At 57.0% G+C, this 16,045-nt stretch overlaps 1 protein-coding gene across 1 annotated transcript in view; it reads right to left on the bottom strand.

The window, feature by feature from the left end:
- Nucleotides 1-10,567, bottom strand: part of Kdm6b (lysine demethylase 6B) — a 10,911-nt gene extending 344 nt beyond the window's left edge. The window contains 23 exon segments of the mRNA XM_048797929.1: nt 4-279; nt 368-494; nt 975-1,116; nt 1,258-1,445; nt 1,532-1,646; nt 1,796-1,944; nt 2,042-2,113; nt 2,197-2,261; nt 2,370-2,575; nt 3,440-3,545; nt 3,647-3,773; nt 3,867-5,898; nt 5,901-6,066; nt 6,154-6,501; nt 6,589-6,771; nt 6,855-7,016; nt 7,120-7,212; nt 7,303-7,522; nt 7,623-7,721; nt 7,885-8,026; nt 8,118-8,268; nt 8,553-8,676; nt 9,674-10,567. Coding sequence (XP_048653886.1) covers nt 4-279; nt 368-494; nt 975-1,116; nt 1,258-1,445; nt 1,532-1,646; nt 1,796-1,944; nt 2,042-2,113; nt 2,197-2,261; nt 2,370-2,575; nt 3,440-3,545; nt 3,647-3,773; nt 3,867-5,898; nt 5,901-6,066; nt 6,154-6,501; nt 6,589-6,771; nt 6,855-7,016; nt 7,120-7,212; nt 7,303-7,522; nt 7,623-7,721; nt 7,885-8,021 — 5,013 coding nt within the window. The 5' untranslated portion in view covers nt 8,022-8,026; nt 8,118-8,268; nt 8,553-8,676; nt 9,674-10,567.
- Between the last annotated feature and the right edge of the window lie 5,478 nt (nt 10,568-16,045).

Here is a 16,045-nt window from a genome sequence, read left to right as displayed (position 1 = left end):
GGCCTGCGGAGAGAAAAGCGGGCGGGGGCTCAGCGGTTGACGCTGAGCGGGTCCCCAGGCCACCCGCCTAAGTCTCCTCCTCAGCCCATCATCCGCGCCCGCGCTCACCAGCGTGAAGGCGTCGTAGGCCTGAGCCAGCTCCTCAGTGCGGTACTGCTCCAGCACCACGACGCCCTGTAGGCCCGCGCTGCGGCGGCGCGCACAGCCCTCGCAGTGCACCAGGTACGTGTTTCGGCTGCCGTTCTCACTCGTCACGAACAGGATGTTGAATACCTCCACCTGGTCGGGACAAACTGGCAGTCACAAAGAGGGCTGGCCACAGTGGACACCTCCTCCGGGCAAATGAGAGGAAGAACGCTTCACTCACATCGCACTCGTTGCAGTAGTAGGCGGGCTCGTCCTTGACTCGGCCCTGGTAAGCTATCTTCTTCCCTGCTCGCACCAGGCTCTCACGTTGCACCTGGCAGTGCTTCATGGATTGCAGGAGGCAGAACCTTGGGAGGGGCCAGGAGGAAATGTTGAGGCCAGGCTGCAGCAGGGGCAGATGGGTTAAGAGCTCAGACAGCCCCATAGACTTCTCGTGGGGAGTCTTCCCTCTCCATGGCTGGGTCACCTCCCCTGTCCTAAGCATCTGTCAGTTTAAATTTCAAAGGCCAGGGGATGTACCTCAGTAGTAGAATGTTTGCCTAACCTGACCTGCTCCAGGGCCTCAATCCCCAGCTCCACAAAAAGAAAAGAAGAAAGAAAAGAAAGAAAGAAAGAAATTTCAAATAGTTTTGCCTGTTTTATCTACTTAGAAAATGAAAGTCCTGAGACCAGGAACTTTGCCAGTCTCCCCAACACAGTAACACTGTAGGCACATGGTAGGCATGGACAGAGAAACAGATAAAGAGTAGAGTAACGTCAGATACCAAGAACAAAGTCAGGGACTAGATCAGGTGGAGGTGGGCTCCCACCCCAAACAGGGCCCTCACTTGATCATCTTGAACAAGTCGGGGTCGCTGATTTTGACAGTGCGCGCCACATTCCAGGACACATGAATCATGGGCACAATGGATTTGACGTTCTTCACCTCGTTCCACTCATATCGTTCCAGGGCCAGCTGGTACTGATAGGCTGCAGGTCAGAGGGAGTCACCACATATTCTCAAACAGCCCCCAGCCATCTAGGCCTGAGCCCCTTCCCTAGCAGATGGGCCACCCTCCATGCCCACTCCTTCCCAACAGAGCTCACACTCCACGGGCCCCACCCTCTCACCGGTGAGGGGCCCCACATTCCAGGCAATGTTGTTGCACCAGCCGGTGGCCTGCACCCAGTGCACAGTCCCTGCATTAATCCACACAAGGTCTCCAGGGCGCTGCACAAAGCGGTACACAGGGATATTGGAAGCGTAGAGGTCATCCAGAATTGGCCACCAGGAACCCGTCAAGTAGTCCACGCCATGCCTGCAATGTGGGCAGACAAAGGGTCAGGTCCTTAGGGACCCAAAAACGGAAAGCAGTAGGGTGACTAGAGAGGGGGCAGTGCACACCGGTCACAGAAGGCGCTTATGGTCTCCCAGTAGTGCTCGTGCACTGCGAACCATTCGCAGTCACCAGGACCAATGTTAATGTTGACTGAGCAGAAATTGTTGTTCTCTTGGTGGCCTGCAGAGGGAGACAGAGAACAGCATGATTGGCCTGACAGCAGCCCAAGCTCCGCGCAACCCCGCCCTTTGCCTTTATTGGCTGACGACTAAGGGCGACCGCTACTCCCTCCTCTGGTACACTTGAGCAGTGAGCACTGAGAAGCGCACCTGGAGTCCGACTGCCCGGGACTTTCATGTACAGCTGTACGGTATTCATGCCCAGGATGGTGTGGCCCACGTGGCTGAGCATGTTGCCTGTGGATGTTACCCGCATGAAGGCGGGCAGCTTCAGCAGCTCCTGCAGCTGGGGCTTCCACCTGCAGGGTGAGGGAGCAACCCAAATGAGAGCGTACCCTCCACACTGCTTGCCCAGCAGCGCTCCTGTCCCAACTTTGCTGCCTCAACCCCACTGACCGTTTGGCATCAGATAGATCGATATTCGTGCCAAATTTGATGATGTGATGGTTCTTCGGGTCTGGTGCACTGCTGTTGGAGCAAGAGCATAGGTTGGTGGAGAGCACAGGGAACAGGAGCCATTCAGGGAGGAGACACAACAATGCCTTCCTTACCTAGGAGGGGTTCCTGTGGTGCTGTCTGGCTCTTCCGACTCCTCATCCTCACTCTCCTTCTCTTCCTGCTCAGCCAGAGGGGCAGGCATTCCTGGATCAGTGACCTTTCTGAATCCCTCCCACTGCAGCCTCTGATCCCAGCACACCTCCTTCTACCCACGTTCCCCCATCACCTGTAATGACTCCTGGAAGGAAGAGGCCTGGTACTGTGCATACTTGGCAATGGTGGTGTGGGAACGAGAGCTCTCACAGGGCCAGATCTGTCGTGTGCCGGTCAGGTCCCAGTTCTCATCTGAGGGCTGCTGCACTTGTGTGCGCACCTCCACGGTGTGCTCGCCACTAGCCTCCACCAGCGTCTTGGTGGAGAAGAGGCCTAAGTCTGCAAGGAAGGGCAGAGCAGGGAGTGGGCAGGCAGAGGCAAAGGACAGGGACTGAAGACCCAACTCACCCTTTCCCTTCCTACCACTCAAGTCTCTGACAGGGTGGACACAGGTTTGGCAGAATTCAGTCCAAAGGAATGGACAAGAACCCAAGCCCCAAAGGAGGCTGACAGGGCTAGCCTCTCTCTGGATCCTCACCAACCCCAATCCTCCCACAGCTGCTCCAGGTCCTTAGCCCCTCAACCAGAGTCCTCAGCTCTGGATGTGACATGTGCACAGCACTTGGCACATAGTAGGTACTCAGTGAACAGCAGCTTAAATTATCATTGTGTCCAATTAAACATTTAGTCAAATGAAAGTCTGGTATGTGCTTCAGATAACTCAGTGGGGATAAGGGTATGGGTATAACGGATTGACCTTTGTATTTCCATGTTTCACATTTTTCACAATGAAAGGTTGAAAAAGAAAATCCCAAACCACGGGTCTCTCGGGGTTGTCTACAATCTTTTTTTTTTTTTAAACAGGGGAAGGGGAGTCAGTGCTGGGCAAGTGCTTTTATCATTTAGCTATATCCCCAGCTCTCATTCTCAATCATGAAAAAAAAATCATAAGTGATTCTACGTAGACCCTAAGATACATCCCCATCCCATTTGGTCACTGCTGGGGACAGATAAAACAGGAGAAAAGCCTGAAGTTGGCTGACACATCACTCAGCACTATTCAAATATAGTCTCCATGTGACTGAGTAGGCAAACTCTATATTCATTGTCCTGACTCTCCAAGTTATGGGGATTTTCAAAGGGTTCCCCACACCGCAGATCCTTGTAGTCTTCCCCATACTTTCTGCACACCCCCATACTCACTGAGCCGCAGGGAGCCTGCCAGGCCCCGGATCACTGTGATGGGATTTCGGGGGTCTGTACAAAACTGCAGCAGCACTGGTGAGAAGGCATCCCGTTTGCTCTCCAGCTGAGAGATGACCAGGAACAACTGGAGTCAGTGCCCTGTCCCTAGGCTCTGAGCTCCCCAACCACCCTAACACTGTCCAAGAGGACAGATGGCTCACATACATAGATGCTGGGTGTAGGAGGGTTAAGTTTTTCCCGGGGCAGCTTCTCCTCAGTGTTGATCTTCGGTTTCACAGACTGGGCAGGGGAAAGGTAGGACTCTCGAAACTTCCCTTTTACCTTGGCATTCCTGTGGGAGGAAAACAGAAACATCAGGGTAATATGGGGAGGAGTCTATCCCTGGCCATGTTTGCAGCCTCGGGGTTAAGAGCACCCAACTCACTTGCTGGCACGCACGACATCAGCAGCACAGTGGCTAATGGTGAGGTCCGCCATGCGCAATCGCCGCTCTTCTACCTCAGAGGCTATGAAGGTCTCCTTGTCACCACTTTCTACCTTGATGAGCCGGATCTTCAGCTCCTTGGGGGGCCCCTCACTAAGTGAGCGCAACTTTAGCATGTCAGCACGACTGACACCTGGGGGCCCTGGAGCTTCCTCTCGAGTCTTCTTTCCAGGGACAGAGGCTGACGGGGGTGTGGGTTGGGCAGAGGGAGCAGGAGTTGGCGGAGGGACAGGAGCTGTGGGTGGCTTGGCCTTGGATGACCCACCAAGATCAGGACGGGCCTTCTCCCGACCCTGGATCTCCTCGCTCTGCAGGTCCAGGTTCCCTAGCACCCGGCGGCTCTTTTCTTTGGGGGTCTTGGTCTTGGCTTTGGCCCTCCCCTCACGGGGCCGCCGACCCACACTGTCCTTACAGGCTCTCCTGTGCCTACGATGCTCCTTCTGGTGCTCCTTCTGGTGTTCTTTCTGCCGCCGCTTGCCACTGCCTGGTCCTGTTGCAACCACAGCCACCACCCCACCACTTTCCTCCTTGGTCTGTGCAGAAGGCATCAGTCGCTCAGTTCCACTGTCCACTGGGTCTGCTGTGTCCACTGGGTTGATAGCACTCCGGCCCACCCGCTCCACAAGGGTCTCACAAGCCCGACTGATCTCTTCTAGCACCTCAGACTCAGAGCGGGCAGGGGGCAGTGGCAGGGGTGGGGGCGGCTGGGCAGGGGTCACCGGGCCGGGGGCTGGCTCTTCACCAGCCCTGCGTTCCCGGGCCCAGGGCCCGCCTGAGGTAGAGAACTGAGATGACGAGGAAGCAGAGGGCTGTGGGGAGCCCTGGGCGCTAGGGACCACTGAGGTGGGTGGCGGGGCGGTAGCACCTGATGGGGGACCAGGGGAATACTGAGTGGTGGGCAAGGGCCCAGGTCGGGTGGAAACAGCTGTTCCAGGCCCCCGATAACAGTACTTTTGTCCCTCCAGCACAGAAGCCAAGGATTTGAGCAAGCTGGCTGGGTTGGCTGGTGGGGGTGGTGGGGGCTGTGGCGGTTGTGGCTGGGGAGGTGGAGGGAACTTGGCTAGGGGGGGTGGTGGTGGCAGGGCTGGTGGTGGCTTCTTCTCCTCTTCCTGGGTGGTGGTGGTGGTGGTGGTTGTGGTAGTGGTGGTGGTGGCAGCAGCTGTGGCAGCAGTGGTGGTTGGGACTGTGTCGCTGGGGAATGGAGGCTGCAGAGATGCAAAGGGTTCCTTCAGCGGGGGTGGGAGGACCACGCCTGCCTCCTGCTGCTGCTGCTCCTCCTCCTTTCTAATTGATTCATCCAGCATCTTCATGATGTTAGCCAGCCCATCGGGTAGAATCTTGAACTCAGCTGGCTCCTCAAACTGGTCCTCCAGCGGGGTTGGGGGAAAATCAAAGAGTCGTGGGCCTCTTGCAGGCAGCTCCCCAACTCCAGGAGGCACAGGCTGGGGGGCTTTACTCAGGGGGCCTGGGGGTGGCCCTGGCCCCACCTCGGGGGTCTTTGGGAAGGAGACCCTGGGCCGGGGGCTCTCCGAGCGCCTGAAGCTTCCTGAGGTATTTTGGTGGCAGGAGGAGGGAGGGGTTGGAGGCAGGGCAAGAGTCAGGGGTGCAATAGGTGGGTCCTGGGGGCTTAATGTTGGGCTGGGTGGCCGGGGAAGGGAGTCCATATTTCTGGCCAGATAAGGTGGGGGGAAGGGCACAGGCCCAGTACGGCTGCTGCTGTGGCTGCCATTGTTGCTGCTGCTGCTGCTACTGCTGGTGGTTGAGGGAGTGGGAGGGGTGTGAGAATCCTGAGTGCCCACAGAAAAGCGGGGGGCTGGAGGCCCTAAGAAGCCCTCTCGGTGGGGAAGTGGGGGAGGGCGAGGGGGCCCCTCAGCCCCAAAGAAGAGCTCTTCTAAGATCTCTCCATCCTCTCGGGCTGTCCGGCAAGCCTGGCCCTTCAGCCAGGAAGGGGGTGGGGGTGGGCGTAAGAGGCGGGACAGGGGGGTGGAGGGGAAGAGGAGGGCCCAGGTGGTAGGGACAGGTGGGGAGTGGCAGCAGGAGCTGCCAAGAACGGTTTTCGACTGTTGTGTGCCGAGGACCCTAGGCGACCCTGGTGAGGGGAGACCTCCAGCGCAGGAGTTTGGTAATGGTCAGCGCCAGGCTGTAATATAAGATGGAGTGGTCAGAGTGATGCTCTGGCCACCTCATAAAAGCTTCACCCCATCTTCCACCACAGGTGATCACTCACAATGCCTGGACTGGGCTCCACACCCCGAAGACCGGTGTTGCTGCTGCTGCTGCTACTGCTGCTGCTGGTGGTACTGGGGAGGCCAGGGGGCCGGGAAGGGGCGTAAGGCACGCAGGCGGTAGTTGCTGCTGGTGAAACGCTGGAGTCCATCCGCGACCTCTGAACTCTGCTCTCTCTAAGGTCACTTCCGGGGGGACGGGTGGCAGGCAGGCAGCCATGGCTCTCTGCTCCTGGGGGTCGGGGGCTGGGGCCTGGGGGTGTGGCTGGGACCAGCCGGTGGCTGGGGGGATGCGCAGTGTAGGCTGGAGCTGGGTATGGATATGGGTGAGGCAGCGAGTGCCGCTGTTCCTATGGGAGATAAATAAGGATGCAGGATATGTATAGAAGGTACTGAACTTATAGGTAAAAGGCCTCAAACAAGAAACCTGGGCTCACCTGGCGCTCTGGGGGTGCTGAACTCTTGCGGTCGGGGCCCCAGGTATCTCCATGCAAGGTACTCCATAGCCCTGGCTTGGTCAGCTGAAATGGAGGGTTCGTAGCCAGGCCAGGCAGGGGTGGTGGTGGTGGTGGTGGTGGTAATGGTGGTGGAGGCAGTGGCAGCCCTGGGGGAAGGCCAGTCTAGAAGAAAAGAGTGTGTGAAAATCTTACTCCTTGTTCCAGACCTGTGTAGTCTCTGCCTGCTGGCCTACCTACAACCATACCTGTTCAGAACTGCAGCCTCTTCTACGCTTGCCTCCAGGGCTGAGGCCCTCCTCCCCTGAGGGTCCTGAAAGTGCTGCAGGAGGAATAGGCTGCACCACTGGGGGTTCAGCAGCTCGCTTCACAGGCGGACCCCCTCGCTTAGCTCCATAGTTCCGCTTGTGCTGAGGACAAAATGAAGAGAGACAATGGCATGGGTGCAGGTCTAGCCCAGCCCTCTTCCCTAGCCCACTTATGTTATATGTTATGTTATATCCCCATCCTCACCTCAAGGTGCAGCAAGTTCCACACTTGCTCCAGAGGAGGAAGGATCTTGGCTCTGTGCTGGCAGGAGCCAGCATGAAAGTTCCAGAGCTGAGCCTGAGGGGTCAAAGGGCAGAAGAAGGCATAAGGTGGGGGCACTGAGACAGAAGGCACATTCTTAGCCAGCTAGGTCCTGCCTCATCCCACCTGCTGTAGTCGCCCAATGCGGGGCCCCAGCTCAGAGAAGCTTCCTCCATATCGAAGGGCGCTGTGGTAGCAACGTATAGCCTCCTCACTGTCATGTTCTGACTCGTACAGCTGCCCAAGCTGTTCCCACAGTCCTGGCTGGGCTGGCTCACGGAGCAATGCCTGCACACATCCATGCAAGGATTCCAGCTTTCCATGGAGGGGTCTTGGGGTGGGTGTCCTAAAGAATAGAAGGGATTCAGAAAGGTTAGGCTTCAGGGAAATATTTCAAGGTCCCAGTCTTTACTTCCCATTTCAGAACTTTTGAATCCCCCACTCACCCTGGAGCATAGTATGGTTTGTTGGGATGTCCAGAGCTACTGCCATGCGAAGTGGGTAGGGGAGCAGGGAGTGGGGGTTGCCCGATGCTGGCTGAGCATCTGGAAAGAGAAGGGTTATATTATATACCACAAGAAGGAATAAGAGCACCTGAAAATAGTACTGAGGCCCATGAAATGACAGAAACCATACAGAATGTTTCAGAGATTGAGGGGTAAAGAAGATAGAAAGAAGAGTGCTGGGAGACACAGTTCAAGTGCTTACCTGCCTCCAGGCAGCCATGCGCCTCGAGGAGGGGGATGGGGCGGGCAGGAGCTCCAGGCCCCAGCACAGCTCAGGCCCCCAAGGGCAAAGGCTTCCCGTGCAGTGCGGGCCCCTGGAGGGTCCACTGCCCGATGCATCCAGCCTAAGTAGGGGATAAGATTGTGTTCTTACTGGAGGCAAAAGCAGAGCTGCCAGTGTACACCCAGCCAACCCAGGCCCAGTTTTTCCCTTACCAGGTCAGCAGTGGCCCCAGGAGCCCTGGAGATCGGGCACGGCCCCCTGCCCCAGCTCTCTGGGAAGCTGGGAGGATGGTCCGGCTCCAGCCGCTCTGACAAGAGTGCCCACTGTACCCAGATGGCAGCCCCTAGCCTTTCACAGCCAATTCTACAGAAAGAGGCAAAAAGAGTGCAGTGAGCTGGCCAGCACACAGGGCCCAGGGGTTGAGTTGGAATGCCTGTAGCACCCCCAGGTCTGCTTTTTTGTGCAGGAAGTCTGAGGGAGATCTACAGGGCCTAAGGGTCCCTGAAGTCCTGAAAAGTAGTGTCACTATAAGTTCGGAGTGACAGGGAGTCAACTGTGGGGCGACTGTGTAGTTGCACTACCTGCTAGGTTTCAGCTCCAGGGACATGCCTGCTGACCCACAAACCCGCAACGTTGCTGGTGCTTACCCGGCCTCGGTGGGAGCGTCCTCTTACGCGTCGGGCGAGCTTCAGAGATCTGGCCAATCACAGGACTTCCTCTCTCCCCGGAAAGCCAATCATCACCCGTGTCTCCGCCTCAGTAACAGCCCGGCTGGAACCAATGGGAGCAAGGTTAGCCCGCAGGCAGCGCCTGGGGAGGAGGGGCAGAGGAGCCGGTCAGACGGGATCGGCCTGGGGTGACCCCGATGTGACCCCGCGGCTCCCACCAAGGGTCCCATCTCGGATGTGATACCCGGGGTAGTAGGGCAATAGCTACAAGCAGGTGGGCTAAGCACAACAGGCATGGGTGAGGACGGTGAGTCGCACGCTTGGGCAGGCATGGCGTTACCGGCGAGTCTCATGCACCCACGGAACTATTCGTGGTCTTGGCCACCGCAGGACCGGTGGGGTGCAGATGGATCCAGAACGCAAAGACATCTCTTCCCATTCTCATTTTGCCTCACCTAGTGACTGAGCCAACCACCCTCAGCCCCTCTTTGAACTGCTTAGGGCTAGCCAGCCGTGCCAACTAAGACACCCAAACCCATCCGTGCCGCTAAGAGCGCTCCACTCCCAAGGCCTGACACAGTCCCAAACAACAGTCAAGTCTCCAACCTCATACCAATTCCTTTGGCTCCTCCACTTCCCCTGGCTCTCTGGGTCTTCAATACCAACCGACCCCCCAAGCCAGACACCCCCCACACACACCGCTTTAACACCAACTTCTGAGAAGTTGCGCACCGTGGTCCCGAGTGGCCCCTCTCGCGTGGCTCCCGTATCCTGTATGCCCTTTCCCCGCCGGGGCCACGCGGTTCCCCACGGCCCACATGGCCCCCACCCCCCGAGGGAGGGGGGATTTCGGGGGTTGCCCGTGACGTGGCTACTTGCGCAGCGGAAGCGGTGTGTGTAAGTGTACTGAGGGGGGGTGTCCTTCGGGAGGGATGAGGGCGGGGCCCGACGAGCAGTGACATCACCCTTGTCCCACTCTCACCGCCTACTTCCTTAAAGAACCCAGAACCCGTTTCACTTCCTCCCTCACGCGCCCCCCCCCCTTGCCCTCGGTGCTGGCGTGACCCACAGTAGACACAGCACTCCCCTCTCCTGGGCACCTTCCTTTTAGCCTCAGCTCTTCCTTCTTGCTCTCTGAATCCAGGAACTAAGTCCCCGCGCCTACCCCGCATTCTCCCAGGTAGGAAGCCGGCTGTGCTCCCAGGATCGGTCCATTGAGAGTCTAGAGTACAAAGAGCTGTGAGAGCTGAGAGTCGAGTACAAAGCGGCGGGGGCGGGGCCAGCGCTCCAGCTGGAGCCAGAGCCGAGCAGGAAGCTGGGGGAGAGAATGTGGCGAGGGGCTGGGGGCGGCTGGAAAGTTCGCCTTTGCGTTAAAGTCTGCGCTGTGGGGAAATTTCCACCAAGCCCACAAGGGCAGAAGGGTTTCTGGTGAAAACAGCCCTCCCTCCCGCAGGGGCAAGGTCGACTGTTTGCAGGGAAGCACTCTGTCAGGGTGCGCCACACTGCGGCCAACCCTGGTGAGTGCCTGCGCCCCAAGGACCCTCGGAGTTTGTCAGAATTCTCCACTCCAGAGGCAACCAAGTCCTGGAACAAGTAAACACTTCACTGTGGCCGAGCAGAGCCCAAGCTGGCTGCCCCCACCCAAGTCCTGCAGGGACCCATGGAGCAGACGTGGGCAAATGGGGACCTGGGACACAAGATACCAGAAGCAGATCTCTGCTAGGGAAGTGGTGCCCAGGGCGCTACCAGTTACCAGGAAATGAAGCTTCCCCTTCTGCGATGATGACACTTCCCCTCTGCCACTTCCCCTTTCCCACGGGGAACTGACTCAGCTTTCCCTAAACTAGCGAGTTCTGTCCCTCCAGCCCCTGATCTTCAACCTTTATTCACAAACACTTACGCAGGCACCTGGGACTATAGAGCACACACTTAAGGACAAAACTTCCTATATACTAGTCACATTCACTTTGCCAGCCACCTCGGATCCTGGTTCCCACCCAGGACCTAGAAGCCTAACTCCCACCCACCCCCTCCCCCACAGCCCTCCCTCAGGGTCTGATTCAGGCTTGGGGTGGCAGAGCGTGAGTCACCCAGAAAACCTTCTTCCCCAGTTCCCACTGACTCAGCCCCCGCCTCCCCGAACTCACACAGACACACAGTCAGAGACAGACACAACTCCTCAGCCCACACACTGCTCACCACCGGTCCGGTGGAATTTCCCCTCTAGTCTCTCTCATGACAACCCCTCCCCGCGTCGGGCAGCCCCGCCGCCGCATTCACACCTGTTCCCCGGCGGTCGGGTCGCAGTACACTCTCACCTCCACTTTCGCTTCGGAGTAGGAATAGCCCTCCCCGACTCCCAGTGTCCATACTAACCAAAGGGAGAGGACAACCACTGACAGGCGCAAAGACAAGACACCCACAGACTCCTTGAAGACAGACAAGAGGTAGACGCGCATGGCCAGAGCCAGGTTGGGAGGGCGACACTTCGGAGACAGACATTCCAGCCTCTCCCAACCCGGCCCACAATCCCCAGAGTCAGCGGCTCTGAAGGGGTTAATTCCACTCCTGCAGAGACCACGCCCTCTCCATCCGGGCACTCCCGGCAAAGCCCAGCTCCTCCCCCTCCATCCGGGCTCTGGACTCCGGGACTTTGACCGACCCCCTCCTGGTAGAGCCCCAAGAGAGAACCACTCCATCAATCACACCCACTTAACTCTCTCTGGGCTTAAGGTGGAGGAGCCCCTCCGCGCGGCGCCCGAGCCGCACGGGACGCGTGGTCAGAGGCCTGCCGTGCCCATGCAGACTCAGTGCCGCCAAGGACTAGACCCTGCAAATGGGGTTTTTACCGAGCAGATAGCAGACTGCATGAGCCCAAGGTGGGGTTGGTCCAGGACCCCGCTGCATCCCGCTCCCGGTCTATTCTACCTGGTGGAAGCGAGGAGTTACAGACTCGCTTCCCACCTGGGAGAGGGGGAGGCGTTGGGGAGGGCCGCCAGCGGAGGCTACGCTGTGACTCAGCCACCCGGGCAGACCGCCCGCCCGGGATTCCCTTCCCCAGCCTTCCCCCGCCGCCGGCCCCTCCCCGCCTCCCATCAAGGAGTGACACTGCTGGCCCCGGCCCGCTATGTGTCACTGCGGGCCTTGTGTCTGCTTCTGACTGGGCGCTGTGTTCACCAATCTGTCTGACAAGGTCGGCAGTGAGTCCCGGTGTCTGTCTCCGCGTGCACCTGCATATCTGCTCATCTTGTCTCCTCAGTGCCTGTGTCTGACGCGTTCCTGTCATTATCCCTGTCTACATGACTCCGCAGGGCTGTCTCTGTCTGTGTGTCTGCCTGGCTCCTGTCTCGGTCTTTTGTCTGGGTCTGCCTCTGCATCACTCGGGTGATCACGTGTGTCTCTGCACATGCCCTTCTGTGCTTGCCTTCATGTTCCTGAACAGAGTCAGGGAAACACTGGAGCAGGCTTACCCTACTGACTCCGCGCCTCACTCCCCTGAATCCTGACGTCTTGCAGAATCAGCGATCCTTCTGTGAGTCAATTACTTGGGGGTCTGTCTGCTTTCAATCAAGTTCTGTCCCATTTCTTAACATCCTTGCTTATCCTCACAGCTCCCTGAAGCTCCCATTATGACAATAATTGCGGCATTCATTGACTACTTATTAGATGCCAGGCACTGATAAGCATTTTACATACTTTTTTAAAACTCTTCCCCAAAACTTACTATTGGAAGCACTCTGATTATCCCATTTTGCACATGAGGAAATTGAGGCTCAAAGAAGTTAGGTCACTTGACCAAGGTCATTCTGCAAGTGACTGGGACAGCTGCTTTCCAGAGCAACATTCTTGCCACTCTTCTATGCTGCCTCTGTCTTATTCCTTCTCCCTTGGTCTTATCCTCACAGGCCATGTCTGGGCCAACCTCCCTCTCAGCTTCACCCTCTGTTATCATCCCAAATGTCTCATGTGCTCCAGAGAAGGTGTGGGTAGGAGGATGTGCAGCAGATCTCAAAAGCCGTAGGTTTCTTGGCAATGAAGCTCATTCAGTTAACACATTCATTCAACACAAATCCACAGAGGCACCCCAATGTGCAAACCGTCATACTAAACAGTGAGAGATACATAAAAGAAAACAGTCCCACTCAAGAAACTCAGTGAGTAATGGGGAAGAGCAACACACACTCATGAAACTTAAGTCCCTGGCTTAGACAAGATCTCTTTCTCCTATAAAGGAAAAGGGAATGTAGCTGAGCCTCAGACAGAACTGGGAGAAGGAAGGTGGGAAACAAAATGAGGATTAGGACTTTGGGTGTGGGGAGCAAATGCATGGGACAGAAAGGGATTTGGAAGGAAAGATGAGATGCTAAGATCGCCATGACAATAGTGTTGGGGCAATGATCTCCAATATCTCTCCACTTCAATTTCTAACATCCTTCATAAGCCAAGTTATCAACAACTCTTACAGGAGTAAAGCCCTCTCCCTCCGAAGAATTCTTCCATGGTATCTGACATCTACTTTCAACTTGCAAATCCTAGCTTAATTCAATCAGCAACTGTGTTGCTGAGTTGGCATGGGGTAGAAGATTTTTTTGGTGGTAGTAGAGAGGTTGGTGAAGTGCAGGGTTGAACCATTCATAGGAGACAAGGGGAGCTTCATAAAACAGGAGGGCTGAACCACTCAAGCATCACAAGGTGGGGGGAAGCTCAGAGTTGGACTGGACCATTCTGAGGAGTTGGCATGATCCAGATAATTTTTAAACATGGGGTGCAGGGCTGGACTTGGGGCACACTCAAGGGAATAGACTTACCAGATGGAGTTTGGTGTGCCCTGTCTCATTAGAACAGTGCCCCAGCAGTGGGGTGCAGCAGACCACAGTGGAGTGGGTAGTGTTATGGGGCTGGCATGGTGCCTGGGGGGAACCTAAAAGAAAAAAAGTCATTTAGAAGTGGGGGTCTCCCAGACTGGAAGGTTTCTCTGTGCTCCCTATCCCCCCTCACTGAGGAGAAACCTGGCTCTGGTGGTCAGATGAGATGGAAGAATTGGTTTCCATGGCAACCAGAAAAAGCCATCCCCAAAGTGATCCTCAACCTTCCCCTTGAGGAGGCATCCTGACCAGATGATAAGGGGGCATGCTATGGAATGTAAGTCTACAATGGGCACCAACTGACTGGACCCCCCCTGCTGACTCTCTAGCCTCAGAGTAGTTTCATCTGCCCCTGACAGCAGTACCAAGGCCAGACTCAGTTCTGGACCTAAGGCATGCAAACCTTCTTCCTCCAGTCCTTCTTCCTCCCAAAGGTTCCACTCTCCTTATCAAGACACCAAACAGTCAACCCCACCCTCTGGACTCTGCCCCCTCCCCTTCCCCTAGGCGGGTGCAGGCAGGTCTTGGCGAGCAGCACAGGTGGCCAGACTAGATGAACGGGCCCAACAGGGAGAAGCCTTCCTCCTCTGTAAGAGCTATGACTCTGGGCCTGAGCCTGGAAGTGGCCTCTGCTGCAAGTCCCCCTCCATCCTACCCCCAAGGACATATATCCTGTTTCCCCATCACCTCCTTCCTCTGTGTGGCCCAAGAAGGTGACAGAGGCCCACCCCTTCCCTTCCAACCCTCAGAAAAAAAGAAGTAGATATTTTAACCTAAGACCAGGGCCAGGAACCAGGTGTCCATCCAGGGGTCAGAACTCAAGTTAACCCTCAACTCAGACTCACTCCTCAGGGACTTATGTGTTCTGCTCCCCTCTTCACAGTTTTCAGCCCCTACAGACCCAGACATTTGGTTGGACTCCCAGTCTAGTCTCTCCATTCCCTGGTCTTCTAGCCTCCATCCTTCCCCCTGCCCCAGAGACTCAGGCCTCTGGCCCCCAGCCTCCATGATGCAATGTGCTGCAAGTCTCCATGGCTGCTGATGACACTGCCCCCAGGGAAGTGTTATTTCTGACCCAAGCAAGGCCCCTCATTCAGCCAGGGCAGTGGTCAGCTGCAGGCTGGGAAAACATGGCAAGTAAGGTCCTTCTGTTGGAAAAGGGAGCTTGAAGCTAGAACCCTCCAGAACAGTGAGACTCAGAATACAGGACTAGGGAGTATATGTGTACAGTTGACAGCCTTTGTACATGTGATTGTATAGTGGGGAGGGGGCATTCGGGTCTAGCCTAGAGAGGGAAGTGAGGAGGACAGACTGAGATGAGGAGTGAGGGGCAGCCAAGGTAATCAGATGGGTGTGTAAGGGGCATCTGGACACCAGAGTGGGGGAGGGGCCAAAACCATTTAAAGGGCCAACCCCAGAGCTCTAATCCCTCACCAGCCCTGGCCCCAAGCTGGAGGCTGTAATTCATCTGTCCAACAGCTGGGGTGGGTGGGTGTGGGGGGGCATGTGAACAGGAAGGGGGATCTGGAGGAGGGGCTGGGGCTTTCTTGTGCACAGAACCAAACAACAAAAGGGGAGCTGAAGGGCCAGCTCCAAAGTACCCAGGCCAGGCTGCTGACCTGTAGACCTGCTGGTGTCCCCTACCTGATGGCCAACAGATTCCATAGTTTAGACTCAAGGATTCTTGGCCAAGGAACAGATGGATCCAAAAGTGGGGTCCTGACTAAGCACCCCCCAGGCAGGCTGTCACCTCTCCTTGTACCTTCCAGCACAGCACCATCCCAGACCTGGCAGGCCCTGCAACAGACAGCCTCAAATGCCCTGTTCACCAGCCAAGCCTCCCCAGACAGGCCGTGCCGGCTCCCCCTCCTGCCGGCACAGGGTGGCAGCGGCCACACCAAGGCTGTCCCTTTAAATCATTACCACCCCGGATTGTGTGGACAAACCAAGGGCCCTGCCCCCCAGACAGGCGCCTAGACACCCGCCCCCCCCACACACACACACAAGAGTCCCCAGAAATGTGAGGGCCATTTAAAGGGACAACACAGAGGCATCTTGGTCTCTAACGGCTCCTCTTCTCCACCCCATACACACTCACCTCCCCTTTTCCCAACAACACACAGCCCCTGCCCCTCCATAGGGCCCCCCAAATTCCGGTTCTCTCCCCACCCCTAGAGACATTTAGAAAGAGAAAGGGGGGCAGGGGGGCCAGAGAACTGGGGGGGGGAGAAAAGGACAGGACTGTCTCCTCCCCCAGGGCCCCAGGGAACAGGTCTGAAGGGAAGAGCCCAGAGAAACAGCAAGATAGAGCCCCGAAAGGTGCCTCGGGCAGACCTGGGGAGCACAGGCGGAGCAAGAGGAAGGGAGTCAGGCTGCACGAGACCGAGACCGCGGGTGGTGCGGCCAGCCAGCAGACGACAAGCCCGAGTGGGGGAGATGGAACCGGAGGGCTAGGGAAAGAAGGCCGAGGAAATCGGGGAGACGGAAGGGGGAAAGGGGTCATCCAGGAGGGTGTGGAGGAAAATCAGGGGGGGAGGGCGATCCTGGCCAGGGTTACCTGCTGGGTGTCTGTCCCCCGGCGGTGCCCCCAGAGTCCGGGTAGGGAGG

The sequence above is a fragment of the Marmota marmota genome, unplaced genomic scaffold (genome assembly GCF_001458135.2).
Source record: "Marmota marmota marmota unplaced genomic scaffold, marMar, whole genome shotgun sequence".
Taxonomy (NCBI): domain Eukaryota; kingdom Metazoa; phylum Chordata; class Mammalia; order Rodentia; family Sciuridae; genus Marmota; species Marmota marmota.
Note: the sequence above shows the minus strand (reverse complement) of the source record. Positions and strands in the feature narration are given on the sequence as shown.